The sequence below is a fragment of the Tympanuchus pallidicinctus genome, unplaced genomic scaffold (genome assembly GCF_026119805.1).
Source record: "Tympanuchus pallidicinctus isolate F22 unplaced genomic scaffold, pur_lepc_1.0 scaffold22, whole genome shotgun sequence".
NCBI classification, from domain to species: Eukaryota; Metazoa; Chordata; class Aves; order Galliformes; family Phasianidae; genus Tympanuchus; species Tympanuchus pallidicinctus.
This window is the reverse complement of record NW_026294739.1, coordinates 26,330,897-26,348,182: the sequence shown is the minus strand read 5'-3', so window position 1 is coordinate 26,348,182 and position 17,286 is coordinate 26,330,897. Positions and strand designations below refer to the sequence as shown.

At 46.1% G+C, this 17,286-nt stretch overlaps 1 protein-coding gene across 4 annotated transcripts; it reads left to right on the top strand.

The window, feature by feature from the left end:
• The first annotated feature begins 83 nt into the window (after positions 1-83).
• KLHL36 (kelch like family member 36) lies at positions 84-17,125 on the top strand. 4 transcript variants are annotated; one of them, XM_052686779.1, is made up of 6 exons: positions 1,872-2,215; positions 2,680-2,758; positions 6,857-7,930; positions 8,743-8,900; positions 13,887-14,469; positions 15,735-17,125. In XM_052686779.1, the coding sequence occupies exons 1-5, from the start codon at positions 1,872-1,874 to the stop codon at positions 14,440-14,442; spliced, it is 2,211 nt and encodes a 736-aa protein (XP_052542739.1). In that variant the 3' UTR covers positions 14,443-14,469; positions 15,735-17,125. The 4 variants fall into 4 exon arrangements, with proteins under 4 accessions (XP_052542740.1, XP_052542739.1, XP_052542738.1 ...); XM_052686780.1 differs by lacking the exon at positions 1,872-2,215 and adding an exon at positions 84-365 and having other exon boundaries at positions 2,677-2,758; positions 13,887-17,125; XM_052686778.1 differs by having other exon boundaries at positions 13,887-17,125.
• The last annotated feature ends 161 nt before the right edge of the window (positions 17,126-17,286 follow it).

The window sequence follows — 17,286 nt, the reverse complement described above, 5'->3', positions numbered from 1 at the left end:
CCGAGCCGAGCCGAACCCGCTGCCGCCACCGGCCCGCCCCCGCCGCGCAGCGGCTGCCAATGGCCCGCGCTGAGCCGGCCCTCGCCCGCCCCTCCTGGGGCCCGGGGGTGATGCAAGAGCCGGGGGGGGATGCGGGGCTGGGCGGGCGGAGGGCAGGGGGGCTCTCGGGCCCGCCGCGGTGATGCGCGGAGCGGCCGCCGGTGTCCGCTTAGCCCCTGCGGGAGGGAGGAGGAGGAGGAGGAGGAGGAGGAGGAGAAGGAAGGAAGGAGGAGCGCCGCGCAAGATGGAGCAGCGGCGGGGCCCCGAGCCGGGGCGGGCGCACGGCAGGTAGCCGAGCGGGAGGCACGGAGCGGCGCGGTGCGCAGGTAGGAGAGGGGCTGCCCGCCCGTGCCGGGGGATGCCGGCGGTGCCGCCGCGCTGTGCGGGATGCCGCAGCCGCCCCGGCGCGCTCCGGACCGCTCGGCACCGCGGTGAACGGGAGCCGGGCTCTGCCCGCTGCGGGCCGCTCGGGGGGACGGGGCCGCAGCGCTTCAGGTGCGGGCGGCTGGGCGGCTGCGAGCGGCTCGGCCCCATTCGGATGCGGAGATCTCCCCCTGCCGGGCTCCGCTTCCAGTGCTGGAAAGAAACCCGTGAGTCAGTCCGCTAAAGGGAGACGGCGATTTTGGGGCGCAGTGGTGAGGACTGACTGCACTGTGCACGCACAGACGGGTCCTTGGCGCAGCGCTCCTCGGCTTGGAATAGATCGCACCAGATGTTGAGGACCAGAGTCTTAAAAACCACTCCTTGCACGTCTCAGTGAGAATCCACCAAACCCGGGACGTTGGATTTTGCAATTTTAATAATAAAAGAGACCATTCCATGATAAAAGCATCCCATCTCTTTCAGATTGATTACAATTTTTTTACAGTTTTGGGGGATTATTTTTCTATTCGACGCATTGTCTGTATAGTCTGTAAATGGAAAGCCTGAACCGTTTAGAAACCTCATTGCCACTCAGCATTTCCAGAGTCCTCGGGGAGGATCACCTGTGTTACCTGTGGGACGCATCACTGAATGCCACACAGTGTGAAGCTCCAATCCTGCCAGTAGTCTCCTCCATGCTCTGGAATGACGTGAGCTTTGCTATAGAGTCGGGGCCCCAAATGTGAGCTTATTACTGCAGTGCATTGCTGTGATGAAGGTGATGTCATTGGGGACAGAGGAATCTTTGGGAAGGCAGCACAGGTGTAGCACACAGCATGCAGGTGCGTGGCACTCCATACTGTAGGCTCTGGATGATGCTATCACCACACATTAATAGGTCTGAATTTCTATTGATTTCCTTTTGGAACACATTTTCTATATATATGTATATATATATATATATTTAAAGTCTTTATGCTGACCGTGAGTGCTCATAAAAAATACGTTTTTTTCTTAGTCTGCATTCATCATCCATTGGCACTACTGCTATTTATACACGTCCCAGCTGACTGTCCTTGTCTCATCCTCAGCTCCCCGCCTTTCCTGGGGGATGGTGGGTGACCAAAATGGCATTTCCCATAGAAGGAGAAAAGCTCCATCTCTATCAGCTCTGCTATGGCCCAGGAGCTGGAATGTTCCAATTGCATTCACTGGGTTGTATTCAACCCCTCGTATTCAATGCTTCCTCATAGGACCGACCCTTTCCCTTTGCTTCTTTGCCTTTAACACATTTTCACGGATTATTTTTTTTTTTCCTTTTAACGCACGGAGGGGAAAATAACCCGCATTTCTGGCTTCAGCGAGCCCTGATACAGGAGTTTGGAGACTTCCACCTTCTGCACATGGCTCTTTTTTCCTGCTGGGCAGGAAGCCGTTGGTTGGACTGGATATCGTTTCCAACCCTAACGATGCGGGCAACGGCGCCGGCACTCCGAACATCCGCGTGTCCCGTGCGCCCGGCAGCACCGCCGGCATCCCGCACCGCCGGCACCGGGGCCGCGCTGACGCCTCCGCGGCCGCGCTGGATCCCGCCCCTGCAGCACCCCGCCGCCATTTGCTCGCAGCGCGGTCTCCCCGCCCGCTCCGGGGTTGGAGCAGCCGAAGCTCTGCCTCCTGCCCGTCCCACTCCCGGCCCCGGCCTGCCCGGAGCGCCCAGCACGGCGCCCGCGTTTGCTGGGCGAGCCATGGCCGCGCGGGGCGGCTGCGCGGCGGCCGGCGGAGCGGGTTTTCCCCGCGGGAGCGCCGAGCTCTGGTAATGACCTCCTTCCTCCTCCCCTTCCCCTCGGCCCGGCGAGCCGAGCTGGCCCCGCTGCTCTCCTCCCCTCTGCGGGCCGTGGGAGCGGGGAGGCGCGGCCGCTCCTCCCTGGGGCTCGTCCTGCCGCCGGTCCTTCGCGGTTCCTCCGGCCGGGGTCGGCGCTGCTGGGGCTGCCCCACCTGTGGGCATCGGGGTCCGGAGCCCGGCCGTGTTCCCCAGGAAGGAGCGGTCCTTACCCCGGGCAGCTGTAGCGGGGACGGGCGGTGCGGGTAAGCGCTGTGTCATCAGTATTTCGTGCACCGCTCTTCGGTTGTGCCCTATGGCGCCCAACTTGTTGACGCGATGAGCGTTGACGAGAAAAGAAAGAACACCCACCGCGAATGGATCGTATCGGTGTATAACGTTGTTACGGCGCTTTGAGGTGCGCTGCTGACCGCTTCTTTCTGCCTTTGTTCCAGAAGCTCCGCGGCTCAGCCCGCCATGGAGAGCACCAGGCAGACCAGGATTTGCCGCCCGCACAAAATCAGCGAGTCCTCGAAGGTTGGTTTGTGTTCTGTGCCAATAAGTGAGGGGAATCTCCTTTCCATGCGCTGCTTGGATGGAAAGCGAATGTTCTGAGCTGTTAGAAGGACGTGTGAGAGCAGCGGAGTGCCTGCACACAAGGCTTTGATTTCAGAAGCAAGTTGCTCTCTAATGGCTTTGGTTTTTTTTTTTAAAGAAAAAAAGCAGCAGCGAATGAAGAGCTGCTCATCGTGACTCATAACTTAGAAAAGAAACCCACACCATCACAGCAGTGTTTGCTCTGCGCCAAAGCTTCACTCATTAAACGAGATTTATTTTGGGAATTTTACGTATTGACCCATCTCACCAAATCAAAGCTAGGATTACTTTTAGATGTCACCTTCATTCTGTAGATGAGAGCCTTGATCCCACAGGCAGCTGTTCTGAGGAACTCAGGGTTTCCTTAGGTTTGCAAAGGTAATTGTTTTGGTATGAGATCTCTGTCTGAAATAATCCATTGGCCCCAGTTGGGAATCTGCAGAAGGCCCTTGCAGGTGAGCTGAAGATGATGACCTCGGCTTTGCAAGCTGTTAACATAGCACTAATTACTGCGTTCACTTTGTTTTGTACCAGTGACATTTGGTTCTGGTGTGAGCACTGGGTGCTGCAGGCAATGAACCTTTCACTGCCAGCAATTGCTACAATTTTCAGTGCCCAGATCTGTGTTACCAAACTGGAATGAGACAGATCTCATGTCCCTCTGCGTCCCTCAAGAGTCCTGGTGCTGCTTTAACAGTTAATTACATCTTTGAATCCAAAAAGTTAACATTCTGAAAGCTATAATAACAAAAGATAAGGGATAAACAGAACAGATCTTTAAATGCATCCCTAGCAATGTCATCTTCTCCTGGGTGCTGGACCTGCCTGCCATTTTCGTAGTTTATTCTGAACGTACCAATGATTCATCTTATTAAAAATCAATTAAGTTGACAGCATTGTTTTGTTTTCTTGTTTAGACAGCAGCTGTCACTCTGTTAAACTTGGTGTTATGGATGATGCTGAAGCTGTCCTGGGGCCTATATATAATATAATATGTAATAGCTTGTGAAAGCTGCTTGTATTTATCATAAAATTTGTCTTGCTTTAGAAAAGTGCAGCTATCAGCTTCTGTCATTTGCTCACTGTACAAATGGAAGTGTGAAGCAGCTGCACAATTTTTATGCTTGCTTTCTGAAGTAGCAGCAGCTCCACACAGCAGCACGGGTTTGAGCAGTACAAGTTGTGCTGTGTGTTTGTGGTCAGGATTATTGCTGCTGACTGCACAGCTGGTTAAGTCAGTAGGAATCTCTGGCAACTCCTGCAGCCTGGTGTAATCTCGTTATGCACAATGGTGCCATTAGGGAATATCAGAGAAATGATCAGCCACTTACAAAGACTTATAAAAACATACAACTATGCTTTGGGTTTAATCCGATAACTTTATCCTGTGAGTCAGACTCAGAGCGATGTTTATTGTCTCTTGTCCTCTGTCCTCCACCACAGCTGCTGCAAATGTATGGTCTGTCCTTTACTGCTTTTATTCTTCTTCCCACCTCCTCTGCTCCCTGAACTCTGCTTGAGCATCTTCATTTCTCAAGATAAGGAACATGAAGATGAAACTTTCTAAAGCTTAAAACCTGTGTATTTTCTTCTGGTGCCTCTCTCGGGCAGTGTTACTGTTCCCTCAAAGTTACCATCTTAAGTTCAGAGAATATGATGAGGCAGAGGGTGAGAAAACTGAAGAGTTTAGGCCCAGAAAACTTAGAGTTATTTATTGAAGCCCCATCACTTGGGTTGGTTTAACTCTGTGTGTTTGTGTGTAGAAAGTTACTCCAACAGAAGCTTTGTGGGAGCTTAGCCACCATTATTTAGACAAGAACATAAGCAAAACCCAAGGGAGACCAGTTGGCTGTCACTGAGACATCTGGTAAAAGTCCCTTTAGTCGAAGTCTAAATAGAGAAGCAGACAGAGGTCTGGATGTACTGCACTTCCCTCTGCCCCGAGTGTCAACAATGACAGTGTGATTATGGAGAAACCGTCAAGTTTTGACATTTGGTGGGGATGTGAAAAGCAAATTCTTATGTAAAAGTTAAATACAGTGGGTTGGTTTGTTTGGAGCAGCTTCGAGGCGAGAAAGTTGAAGCTCTCAGGGAGCAGTCATGGCCCTCGCAGGTTCTTGCTGAGGCTGTCAGGTGTATGTGGAGGGCTGTTCCATACACTCTGGACCTGAATTAGAAAGTAAATGACCAGGGTCAGTTTTACCACAGATGCCTGCTTCTGGGTATGTCGTGTTAGGGAAGCAAGCTTGCTGTTTAGCTTGGAAATGCTGCTGCACAGCTGAACAATCACTATTGCAACACATTTGGTTATTAATTTGGGTTTAATCTTTGGCAGCCTGCCTGCTGCTGTACCACAGCTGCTAAAAGGCAGATGTAGGAGGTCATGCTCCCAAAATTGGCATTAACTTTGGACGATTGGCTGCCATCGTGTCTGGACAGTGGTGAGCTATGCATGTTAATCCTGCTTATCGTGTAATTTGGTAATCATCCTTTTGTACATACAAGACTGAGTATCTAGAGTAAGGTTTGAGCACAGGGGAAAGAACTTGGCCCTAGGGCTTGAACTTTTCTCATCCAGGTGGGTAGAGAAGTTGTTCCATTGCAATTGTCCCACATTAATGGCTTGGCCTAATGGAAATAATCATGTGATTTCTGCTTAGGATCAGGGAATGCCAAGGATATTTAGGATTTGCAGAGCAGAAAGTGAGAATCCGTAGCCTAGGAATGGAAAGGCTGAATGCCTGGGCAGCTTGAAGAGACATCAGTCCATGTGTGACCACTTCCAATGTAGATAAAGGCTGAGGCACCTTTACAAGATGTCATTTCTATGAATGCAGGCTGAAGAACTGGGCAAGATCCAGCCTTACAGCCAGTGCTGTTTAGAACTCATGTAGGTACAGTGTAAAGACGTGCTTCCTTTCTACCTCCTTTCATTTATTTCACATGTTCTCACAACCATCTGTTTGGGAATTGGTAATTAAAGCTGTGAATTTGCTTTTAATTTAACCTGGCTTTTATTAAGAGAGCTCATAAGGTAACTGACTGTACCATAAGGCATTCTGCTCCTTCGCAAGAAAGAGCCCCAGAGTGGTGTCACTCGATGCAGCTCTTTCTGTAGCTGTTAGGCAGGGCATGCAAGGGGTGACAAAATAACTCTGATTTGGTTCTTCTTAAGACTGGTGAGCAGGTGAGAAGGAAGGGAACACAGGTTGCCTCCAAAGCTCTGAGGCAGGTACAGAGCAGTGGGAAGAATGCCTGGGGGCAGAACATTCCCAGAAGGGCACTTAACAGAGGGCGTTTTCCACTTTCTTTAAAAGAGAAATATTTAGCCTTGTTCATTACAACAAAAGCTACCTGGCTTCTGGAAGCATGTAATAGTTTTCTTATGGGAGTAAGTTATTCATGTGTGCATCTTTGCACATAAATAAACAGCTATTCAAAAATGCAGCGTGTGTGTCTGGGATAATAAGGAAAGAGAGGAATTTTACCCTCACGAGCTTACCAGTGCACAGTGCTGACAAGGCTTGGGAGGGGGCAGCTGTCAAGCAAGCACTAACCCAAACAGTGCAGGGGTTGAGGGAAAATTTGGCATACTGCTGTATGCGTGTCTTCTTTAGGCAGTAGCTTAGTTGTGAAGAGCTCTGTAAGAAGTCGTTTGTGGGACAGGAAAGAAAGGAAATGTCAGCATTGTATCTTGAAGACAATGAGTGGAAGAGTTTCAGAAAATTGTGCCCGTGTAAATCATCAGGGAGGCTGTTTGGATGCAGCACTGTGGAGGAAGTAGGAGTGAATTATAACTGAAATGGATAGGAGGAAGCAGGCAGAGCCTGCATAGGCCATTGCAAGTGAGGAGAGGCACCTGGGCTTATCGTGTGCTGGGTGCCAACAGTTTCAAACCAGAATTTGCTATCAATGTACAACAGAAGTCACTTTTTCTTATGTGTAAATACATCTAATGGGAAAATGCTTGGTGAATGCTGAAATTCTTCTTGATGAGGATAACACACCTGAGACTATGTGTAGTTTTTTTGATTCCAGGTGTACAGATGGGATGACCATTCTAGTCTGGTTCTTCAGAGTCTGAACGAACAGAGGCACCGAGGGCTCTTCTGTGATATCGTCCTCGTTGTGGATGAGCAGAGAGTCCCTGCCCATCGGAACCTCCTGGCTGTTTGCAGCGACTACTTCAACTCTATGTTCACCATTGGTATGAGAGAAGCTCATCAAAAAGAAGTTGAACTTTTTGGAGCCTCTTACATTGGTCTCAAGGCTGTGGTGGACTTTCTTTACGGAAGTGAGCTGTCCTTGGATGGAGGCAATATTGATTACGTGCTCGAAACAGCTCACCTGCTGCAGATCTGGAAGGTTGTGGACTTCTGTTGTGAGTATCTGGAGAATGAAGTCAGCGAGGAGAACTATTTGTACCTGCAGGAGCTGGCCTCTATCTACAACCTGAAGCGCCTCGACTCCTACATTGATTCTTTCATCCTGCAGAACTTTGGCACGCTGTCTTTCACTCCAGACTTCCTGCAGAACGTTTCCTTGCAGAAGCTGTGCCAGTATCTGGACAGCAGCAATGTGCAGCAGGAGTGCGAGCATGATTTGCTGCAGGCTGCCTTGCAGTGGCTTACCCAGTACCCAGAAAGGGAGAACGAGGCTTACCAGGTTCTGGATAACATTCACTTTCCCTTGATACCTAAAAGCGATCTCCTCCATCGAGTCAAACCTGCTGTGTGCTCCCTTCTCCCCAAAGAAGCAAACTGTGAGGGCTTCATAGAAGAAGCAGTAAACTACCATAACAACGTCACTGCTCAGCCAGTGCTGCAAAACAAGCGGACAGCCCTGCGGACCTGCGAGGAAAGGCTGCTCTTTGTTGGGGGGGAGGTTTCCGAACGGTGCCTGGAACTGAGTGATGATACTTGTTTCTTGGATGTCAGAAAGGGGCAGTGGGTAGCAGAGACCCCTCTGCCAGCCAGACGAAGTCACCACTGTGTTGCAGTGCTGGGAGGTTTCATCTTCATAGCCGGAGGCAGCTTTTCAAGAGACAACGGAGGGGATGCGGCTTCAAACCTCCTATATAGGTATGATCCCCGCTGTAACCAGTGGATAAAGGTGAGGCTTAAGCTGTATTATTTCTCTGTATGAAGTTCTTAATGTTCAGAGTGTTTTCATCTTTTTGGTGGAAGGAAAGGATGTGTTAAAATAGCTAATGTGCCAACCCTTGGAAATGGAAAAAGAATGAGTTATTTTAGTGGAATCTTTGGTGGGAATGTTTAAATTCTGCCCTGAACTCTTGAGCTGCATGCATATTTTCAACTCCACTTGGGATCTGGGTATCTAAGCAGTAGAATTCCTGGACAGTATCCACCTGCAACTCTTTAGGTAACCTAAAATAGACCTAGATGTGACTGCACAGCTCTTCTGTTCTGAGCAGTAGCACATGTAACTAAACAAGAGATGGGTCCGATGCAAAGGGAAAACATCTCTGATATTTGCCAAACGTTTCTGTGCTGCTTTGGAGTGACTTATTCACTTACAGTCCTGCCATAAAACCCTGAAACCAGTGCAGTATCTGTAAAACGTGATATTGTTCCTATGTTTTGAAGCAATCATCCTGTGAGGTTCAGTTGGGTTTTTTGGAGTGCTTCCAATGTACATCGCTTGCAGAGTTTGGGCAGGTCATCCATGTGAAACTGAAACGTTCACAGAGTGAGCTCAGGTGCTTCCTGCTGTCTCCTGTTTTGTGAATAAGTGCAATGTACCGTGCTCCTGCAGGAAGAACCACAAGTGTTTTATGAATGTAATGGATAAAAAGTGGTAGCTTCTCAAATAAAAGGGAAGAAGCAATTATCCTCAGGCAGCAGTGTACACTGTCAGCTTGCTTACCAGGTGTTTGAAGATGTCAACATGTTATTTCTTGGCAGGTTGCCTCCATGAGACAACGTCGTGTGGATTTCTACCTGGGAGCTATAACTGACATGCTGGTAGCTGTTGGTGGCAGGAACGAAAATGGGGCTCTTTCTTCAGTGGAGACCTATAGTCCTCAGAAGGATTCGTGGTCCTATATAGCAGGCTTGCCAAGGTAACGGAGATATTTGGAAGGTTGTCCTGTGTTTGAAGGATAGAGGGAGCTTACATGATGAATGGCTATCCTTAGAAGGGAAGCAAGGGGCAATATGACCAGCATGTTATTGCAAGTAGCAAACTCTATCAGCATGTGTTATTTGAGCAACCATCTCTTCCAAGCAATGTGTGTTTTCAATTTCTGTCCCGCGGAACATCTGAAGGACAGAAGAGATCTTGTGATTTTGCTCTAGTGTTCTTGAAACGTTTTTCCCAAGGTCTCTTGGAGTTGAGTTTCAGAAGGCACTGATTAGATGTTGGCTGAAGCCTTTTATAGTTTATTTGGCCTTGCTTTGTCTCTTCAGAGTGGTGGTTGTCCTGTCAGATGTTTCTCTCTGGCTGCTTAGATTGGCTGTTGCAAATGAACCACATTTACCTATATTTCAAATACCAGATAACTCTGGCAGATGTGACCCTTCCCCCATGTGTGCAGAGTTACAAACTTAGCTGGTTTGCTTTTGGAAGTCTTTAGTAGTGCAACTCTTACTGTAAGTAACACCAGTTCAGGATATTGAATTGTTTGTGTGATAGAATAGTGTTTCATTTGCAAACAGCTACTGAGGTTTTGTAGTATTTCAGTCATCAAAGTTATAGGGGTGTTGGCTGTATGGATGGCATTTTTGTGATGTCTGCAACCTGCAGTACCTGCTTTCTTAGAATCACTTAGAATCATTTGAATTCGGAGTTCATTTTTTTCCCCTATTCCCCTTGTTGCAGAGCCATTGGCAGCCACTGGAGGCACAGAAGCCTGCTGCCCAGTTCTGTTTTGGGCAGGTGCTGCAAAGCAAGTCTGATCCAAGCTAACAGTTGGGCTTGAGTGCTTTTAGGAAGCAGGATGCTTTCTCTGTTTCCTTCTGCTCGCACAGGCAGGTCTAGCAGTTGAGACTAAGCACCACAGCCTTTCCTGAGAGGCTTCACGTGAGGAAAGCCTTCTAGTAATTGGGATGACCTGTGAGATGGCAGTAACATCTCATAGAAATTGTAGCACAGCTTTTTTTTGGTAACATTTTTGATGAAATGTGGACATGACCTGAATGCACTTTATGTTGCTGGAAAAACACTTTGTAACAGACCTGGGTATGTTTTTCCCAGCATTTAGATGGTCTGAGGGAAGCTTGCACGGCTGGCTTAAGGCAAGCAGGCTGTCTGAAAAGAGGCAGTCCACGTGTTCCTACCAGTACCTCTGTGTTGGCTTTGAGAATTTTGCAGCTGCAGCATTTAAAAGTGAACTTTGGTTTGGGGAGGTTTTCTTGGTTTTGGTGTTGTTGTTGTTTTTTATTAGATTGCCTAAGCAAAAGTTCCCCTCATGGGAGACATCCCACTTATGTTGATTTAGCTGGTTGATAAACTGCTGTAGTACTGCAAATATTTTAAGTTATTGCTGCATCCCAAAGTTGTTCTGTGTTTTCTCCTGCCTGCTCTGTCCTGTTCCTTCATGCAGGTTGCAGAAAGGAAAGTCAGGATAGAAGTGAACGACATTTCTTAAGGGAGGGACAAAAATATTGCTGGAGCTCGAGGAGAGGTGTGACTGGCAGTAGACTGGCTGCAGGAAGGGTTCTGGGCAGTCCTTTGCTGATGTGCTTCAGATGTGTTTGCTGACAGCGCTGGAGGGATGAAAGACTTGTCTCTGCACAGCCTTTTGTTTCCTGTGTTCTTCTGTCATCTTCTCTTTGAAGAAAAAATCTGCAGGTTTTTGTCCTCTTAGGCACATGGCCAGCAGAAACAGGCGCCCTGCCCATGGCTCTGGTGTTGTCTCTGTCTGCTCTCAGAAGAGGAATTGTCTTCCAGGCAGTTGCTGGAGGGAAGTGTTAAATCGCTCTAGGGTATTGGCTTACATAGTTTGCTTTGAGCTGTGTGACGTTGGACTCTCATAAGATATATTTGTCAAAGGTTCTACTCTGAACATACATAAAATGCAGGGGTTTTGTTTGTCTTTGTGATTACTTTTTTCTTCTTGGAAGGGTCATAGCTTGCCGTGGCAGAGGTTGCATCCTTGCTACACAAGTCTCCATTTCCAAGTTCTACATCCACAGTACTGTGTGCAGGAACTGCAATGCTTCTCTAAGGAAGACCTTTCCAGGCTCTTTTTTGCTTCATATTCCTCCCCACCCCCTTCCCATCCCAACATGGTCAAAACGTTGTTTTCCCTCACCACGTCCTTGGAAGGAGCAAAGTTGTTTTGACTGAAGTAGTGCTGTCTTCTGGAAAAGAAAGCACAGCATCTTGAGGCAGGTGCTTGACATAGGAAGCATTAGCCACGCTAAATGATGGACCTTGCCCAAGTCTGCTACAAGTGAGACCTAAGTCTGTTCCAAGTGAATGTTGCCTGAATCTCATTAGAGTCTTGAGCTTTCCCATTCGTAGGAGAGGTCTCTATCTTTTTATGCACTTTCTCAAGCTCTTTGGAAGCAGTTGCTGACATAGTTTCTAGCCCACGAGGGAACGGCGGTGACTGACGAGTTTGGCAGAGCAGAGGTTTGTGCAACGTGTTCTCATTTTGAGTAGACTTTGAAAAAGTCTGCTGTAGACATCAGTGTAATTAATTGAGTGGCTCCAGGTTAAACTTTGGCAGAACAACTGAAAGCAGTTGTGTGAGGAAATGTGTTGGAACAGGTTAATAAATGTTGGTGTCTGTTCTACTAGTCGTGTCGTGAATAATCTTGCATGGTTGCAACAGGTGGACATCAAGATTCTGAGCAACCACAGCTCGCCAGGGCTTTGCTTGGAGTAGGGGATTCCCAAAGCTGTATCAACTTAGGCCAAGTGCGTGGGGTTTCTTCTGCCTAAGAACATAAATTGTAGATAGTGCTCACCAAATGGTGTTACTGTGACAGAAGCTGTAATTTTGGCAGCGTTATGTCTGGGAAAGATTCAAAATTGGCAGTTGGCTCTAATAGATGTTCTGAATTGAAACTTCTTTCTCCTTAACGCCTTTATCTTTTTTCTGGCCACTCTTATAGATGGTGCTGCCAAAACACTCACTGCTTTCTGTCAGGGGATGTCTGGACCCATGGCATTGAAGTGTCCTGTTGTGTTGCACGCTTAGAAATACTGCTGTTGAAACCACATGGCTTCTAGAAAGGATTCTTACTGATTGTTCTCAATTTGTGCATTAGGTTTCATGCAGTTTCTATTAATGTAAAGCTGTGTGAGTACAACTTTGAATGATCTTTTCATACGTCAGCCAAAGTGAAAACACCTCTAAGCTATTTCAACAGTACTATTTCCCTGTACTGGAAAATAACAAGTTGATGGCCAATTTTATGATTCAGATAGGATAGCCTTTTTCAAATTACTCTTGTAGCCATTGCAGTTCACTGGACGTTGCCGGATGGAGGCAAAAAGGAAAGCAGAAGTGCTTTTTTTGTAGCTGTCTATGCTAGACTGCCTTCATGCGCTTGAGAGTGGATTGTGCCTGTTTCTTATTTGCATAGAATTCCTCTTACTTGGTACTGTAGGAGAATATTCATCCTACTTCTCTAAATATCACTGGTTATTTTCTTATCTTCTGTTTTTTTTCCCAAACATTGTCCATCCTTACTTCCTAGATACTCTACCTTTTAAGACCCATCCGTGTGTATATAGAGAAGCATCTGCAGCAACCTGATTCAATGCCACCTGAGGCTTATGCTGCCAGTTCTTGTCCCTAACAGACCAACACAAGGTAGAGATGCATCTAATCTACCTTACACCTGCCACAGCATTTCTGGCAGGTGCAAAAGTAGGAATGTGTGTGCGCAGGGAATTTTGTGTCAAATAGACATACCAAGCATGAGTGCTGTTCTCCCAGAGTTGGGCAGATTGTTTTTGAGGAATTTTTGAGTTGTCTTTTTGCATAACACCTTAGTCCTGTCCTTTTTTTCTGGGTGGCTAACAGGCAGTGTCATTCTGAAGCATCAGCCCTTGTTAGCTGTCCTGGCCACTCAGCATTCTTAGGTCAAGCATGTCAACGATTGTTCTGTTTCTTGAAGTAGGAGCTTACTGACATGTCTGATTCAGACACTGGTCAGGGATCAGAAGTTTTGGTAGACATATAGAATAATGAGCTTCTTGTAGCTGTTCTCCAAAGTATCATGCTTTCAGGGTAAATGTGGGCTTTCTTTCTATTGCACCTATTCTCCTGGCATAACAGCACTTGGCGTTTATGTGTGGAAGAAGTTAGTGTAGCTGAGACAAACTCTTGCATTACAAAATAAAAACACCTTCAGGTTCTATCCACACTGAATTTTAAGCATGTTGAGGCACAGTTCAAAAGCATTCCTGGCTAAAGTAATGCTAACATAAGTTTGTCTGCTATAGAGGTTGAGTTGTTGAGACCATGACTACAGAGGATGGTAGCGGAGGCTCATGAGCGCAGGGTGAAGTATACATTGTTCTGCAGCCTTGGGACTGTTAAATTGTTTGGGCTCTTCCTATCAATTTTGCCATGGCTGGTACTGCAGCTACTTCTTTTAGAAAGAAAAGAGAGAAAAAAGGCACGTGCAGGAAGGGTATGTTCAAGGAAGCCAAGGCTGTCCCTCACTTAGCATTCCTCTTCTAAGAGCTCAAAAGGGTTTGGTTAGAATTATCTGAGTGTGAAGTTAAGAAAAGCCTCAAGAATTGATTTTGCAGCAGCTTTATTACAGCTGATCAAAGAGGTTTTCTCTGTGCCCTGTGGAAACAGCATGTCTGAAGTTGGTTTCTATCATCTTGTTTCGTCTTACTTGAAAGGTGGTCTGTGATTGAAGCTTGTTGCCTTGTGTTGGGGCGACCAAAGAAGTTATCACCTGCTTAGCAGAAGTGGTAGAGCAGCAGGTAGATAGCTCGGGTATCATGCCCATAAATAAAAGGAATTCTGTCTTTAGTTACTGCCTGTTTTCTTCAGCGCTGCTTCTCGTTGAATGCTTGTGCATTTTGCTAAAATCCTTAAGTACTAAGCTGGGTTGTTTCTGTTTGTCTGTCCTAGGTTTACTTACGGCCACGCTGGAACAGTCTACAAGGAATTTGTGTACATTTCAGGTGGCCACGATTACCAAATCGGCCCGTACCGAAAAAACCTGCTGTGCTACGACTACCGCACGGATGTCTGGGAGGAGAAGAGACCAATGATCACTGCCAGGGGGTGGCACAGCATGTGCACCTTACAGGACAATATCTATTCTATTGGTGGCAGCGATGACAACATAGAAACCATGGCTCGTTTTGACATTCTGAGCGTGGAGTCGTACAGCCCTCAATGTAACCAGTGGACCAGAGTTGCTCCTCTGCTGCAAGCTAACAGTGAGTCAGGGGTGGCTGTCTGGGAAGGCAAAATTTATATACTTGGAGGCTACAGCTGGGAAGAAACGGTCTTCTCCAAAACAGTCCAAGTTTATGATAAGGAGAAAAATAAGTGGTACAAAGGAACTGATTTACCCAAAGCGATTGCTGGTGTGTCCGCATGCGTCTGTGCACTGAAACCCAAAACAGAGGACAAAAAGAAAAAGACAAAAACAAAAAAACATCAGGATCGGGGAAGATGACTGCTTCTGGATAACCACCCTTTAATGGTGGGCTCCCAAGGACCCTTGTATTTATCATTTCTTTCTAACCTTGATTCTTTATTTTTCTTTTTAAATAGGGGGAAAAGGTATCTTCTGAAGCCTCACAAACGTACAGTGAATGTGTTTTTTGGATTAAGCTCACATTTAAGGTCAAAAGCAAGAAAAAAAAAACACCCCAAAATCTCTTTTACTTTGTAAGGGGTGATATGGCAAGAGAGGTTATGCTAATCTCCTGAATGTTGAGGATTAATTTTTGTCACCTGTGGTTTTTGGCATTCTCACACATATTCTGTTACGCTGACATTTTAAAAATAAGGTTGAATCTTTGGCTGGGATTATAATGACAAAGGTGAGAGGCGGAGTAGAAAGTGATGAGCTTGAAGTTACAGAGCAATTCAAAGGAGCTCAGAAGCTAAGAAGAAAATGAAATGGGTCTTCAGTGTTGTAAATCTTGGGGTTTTTTTTATTATTTCTTTCAGTAACATTAGATGCCATTTACAGTACATTTTTGAGTTTTAAGTATCAGATTTCTGGAACACTCGAGCATTCAAAGAAAGTATTTCTTTAGGTGAATGCAGGTCAGATCAGCTTGAACAGCAACTAACTCCACTGTAGTCTTTAGATTAAGAAGGCCTTATTGTGTGGCCAAAGAATAGATGGGAGCTGACTGGGGCTTGGATTGATAGCGTTGTGAACTTTGAAATCTGGGGAAGGTGATATGAATTTTGCACGCCTTGTTGCAACATTTTCCCTATTTAGATACGAGAGCTTGTTTTTCTTAGGCTTTAAAACATGCCCTGCAGTGAGGAAAAAAAGCTATTAAAGTAGTAGAAAAAATATTTGAAGATTTGGATGGAAACTGCTGTGTTTTTACTGAGCTTTAAACCAGTTGGGATTGGAAGAGTTCACCATGAGTTTGGGGATTCTTGAGTAGCGTTCCAAGGAGTGGGGAAATGACAGAAGGATTCTGTAGGTGAGCACAGAGCAGGAGTGTGTCCTTCCCCAGCCCTGCCAGCCTGTATGAGCTGGGATTTGCTTCCTTTGAATGGAGCTCGCAGTGGTCACGGCCAGTAGCCAGTGTGAGCAGGGGCCAGATTTGCCTTCTGACAAACAGCAGACCAACCAGGATGATGAATTTTGGGGTTTGGTAATCCTGTGGAAGAGAAACTTGATTATTTTTTTTTACCTTAGCTGTCAGCTCATGCTTTCCTTGTCTTTCAAATTCAAACTGGCTTTTCCTGAGAATGGCCTTTTCTGTTTGGTTTTGTCAGGATTCCAAGCCACATTTCATCAAGCTTGCAGAAGAACACCTTCCCCAGCGAGGCAGGTCCCATAGGAAGAAACCTAAAATACTCTCAGGACTGCATTTGGGATCTGGACAGTAGGACCAAACTGAAAATTGTCTGTTAGATCCTCTGTCTCACGCTGTTCTCTGCCTACCAAGTGAAGAGATTTCTGACCCAAGTGTTAGTTCACCCTCTACAAACACAGCTGATTGTGCTGTAGATAATGAAATTCCCCGACTGTCTGGCCGGCTTTCAGGCATTCACCCTGGGGCATTTTACAAACGCACCTCTGATTTGCAAGGAGTGGATCACCAGCAATCTGATACAACCACTTCAGTTATTGTTATGATGCCAGGCTGCAGATTAACATTTCTCCTTCCCAGAAGAGTAAGTTTTTAGAAACTTTTTAAAAACTTTTATACTTTTTATAACGCATTTTGCTAACTCAGTCTTGTTTGCCATGTAATATATGAGTAGGGGAACTACTGCTCTGTAATTGTGGCTGCCGTGAGAACTCCTAATTGGACGGCCCTTTTAGTCTTTGTGTAGTTGGTTGGGATGTGATGCAGCTGTCAGAGCAGCATTTACATTCCCAGCATTGTCAGGCAGTCAGCTATAATTGTAACCATTGTGTGGCCGCTCCACTGATAGTCCAGCTCACCAGACATGTTAATAAACACATTTTCTTTTCAGCCATTGGGGATCTGCTGAGTGGTTTGGTTTAAAATTCTGCTGGGGAAGTATTGATTCTAGTTTTTGTTTGTTTGGTTTTTTTCCTCCTCTCTTCCCCTTTCACATCATTCCTGTGCACCATAACCACGTATTTCGGATTTGCCTTTTTCTTTCCATACAGTGTACATAGAGGTGATGTCCTGCTAATATCCTGCTTAACTCCCTGGTTTTTGTTCATGGGATTTCTGTTGGTTGCTTTTGTTGGTTGGTTTTGGTTAGTTGGTTGGGCTTTGGGTTGTTTTGGTTTGTTTTTTTTAGCAACTATTTACCTCATTAATTGGAAAACACTAAGAAAACATTTTTGCACTTAATGTCATTTGAAGCTCTTGTAATTTAGAGAGCTCTTAGTTATATTACAAGAACTTCTTTGCATTGAAAGATGTACTTCTGAAGGAACTTCTGGAGTGCAAGGAAGTGACCGGTGTCTTCTTAGGTGCTCAAAAATGATTGAGGAAAACTAGCTTAAATGACTTCTTGGAAACTCCTTGAAGTTTTGTTTTTCTTATTTGTTTAAAAGAAAAAAACCCAAAGTAGTTAATCTCATTTGCATTAATGAATTTGTTCTAAGGCCTTTGTACACTGCATGAGGTAATCATTTTTTGAAATTCTAAAACTAATTAAAATTTGGTTATGACAAACATTAATGAGTTGTGAGGCTTTTTTTTTATATATATCTGAGATCCTAGCTATGATGACTGAGAGCTACTTAACTTTAGGGGACATTTTCATGTGTAAGTACAGAAGGAATGTCAAGGCCTTGCTTTGTTTTTGTTAATGGATTGCCTGTTCCTATATTTCCTTTGCC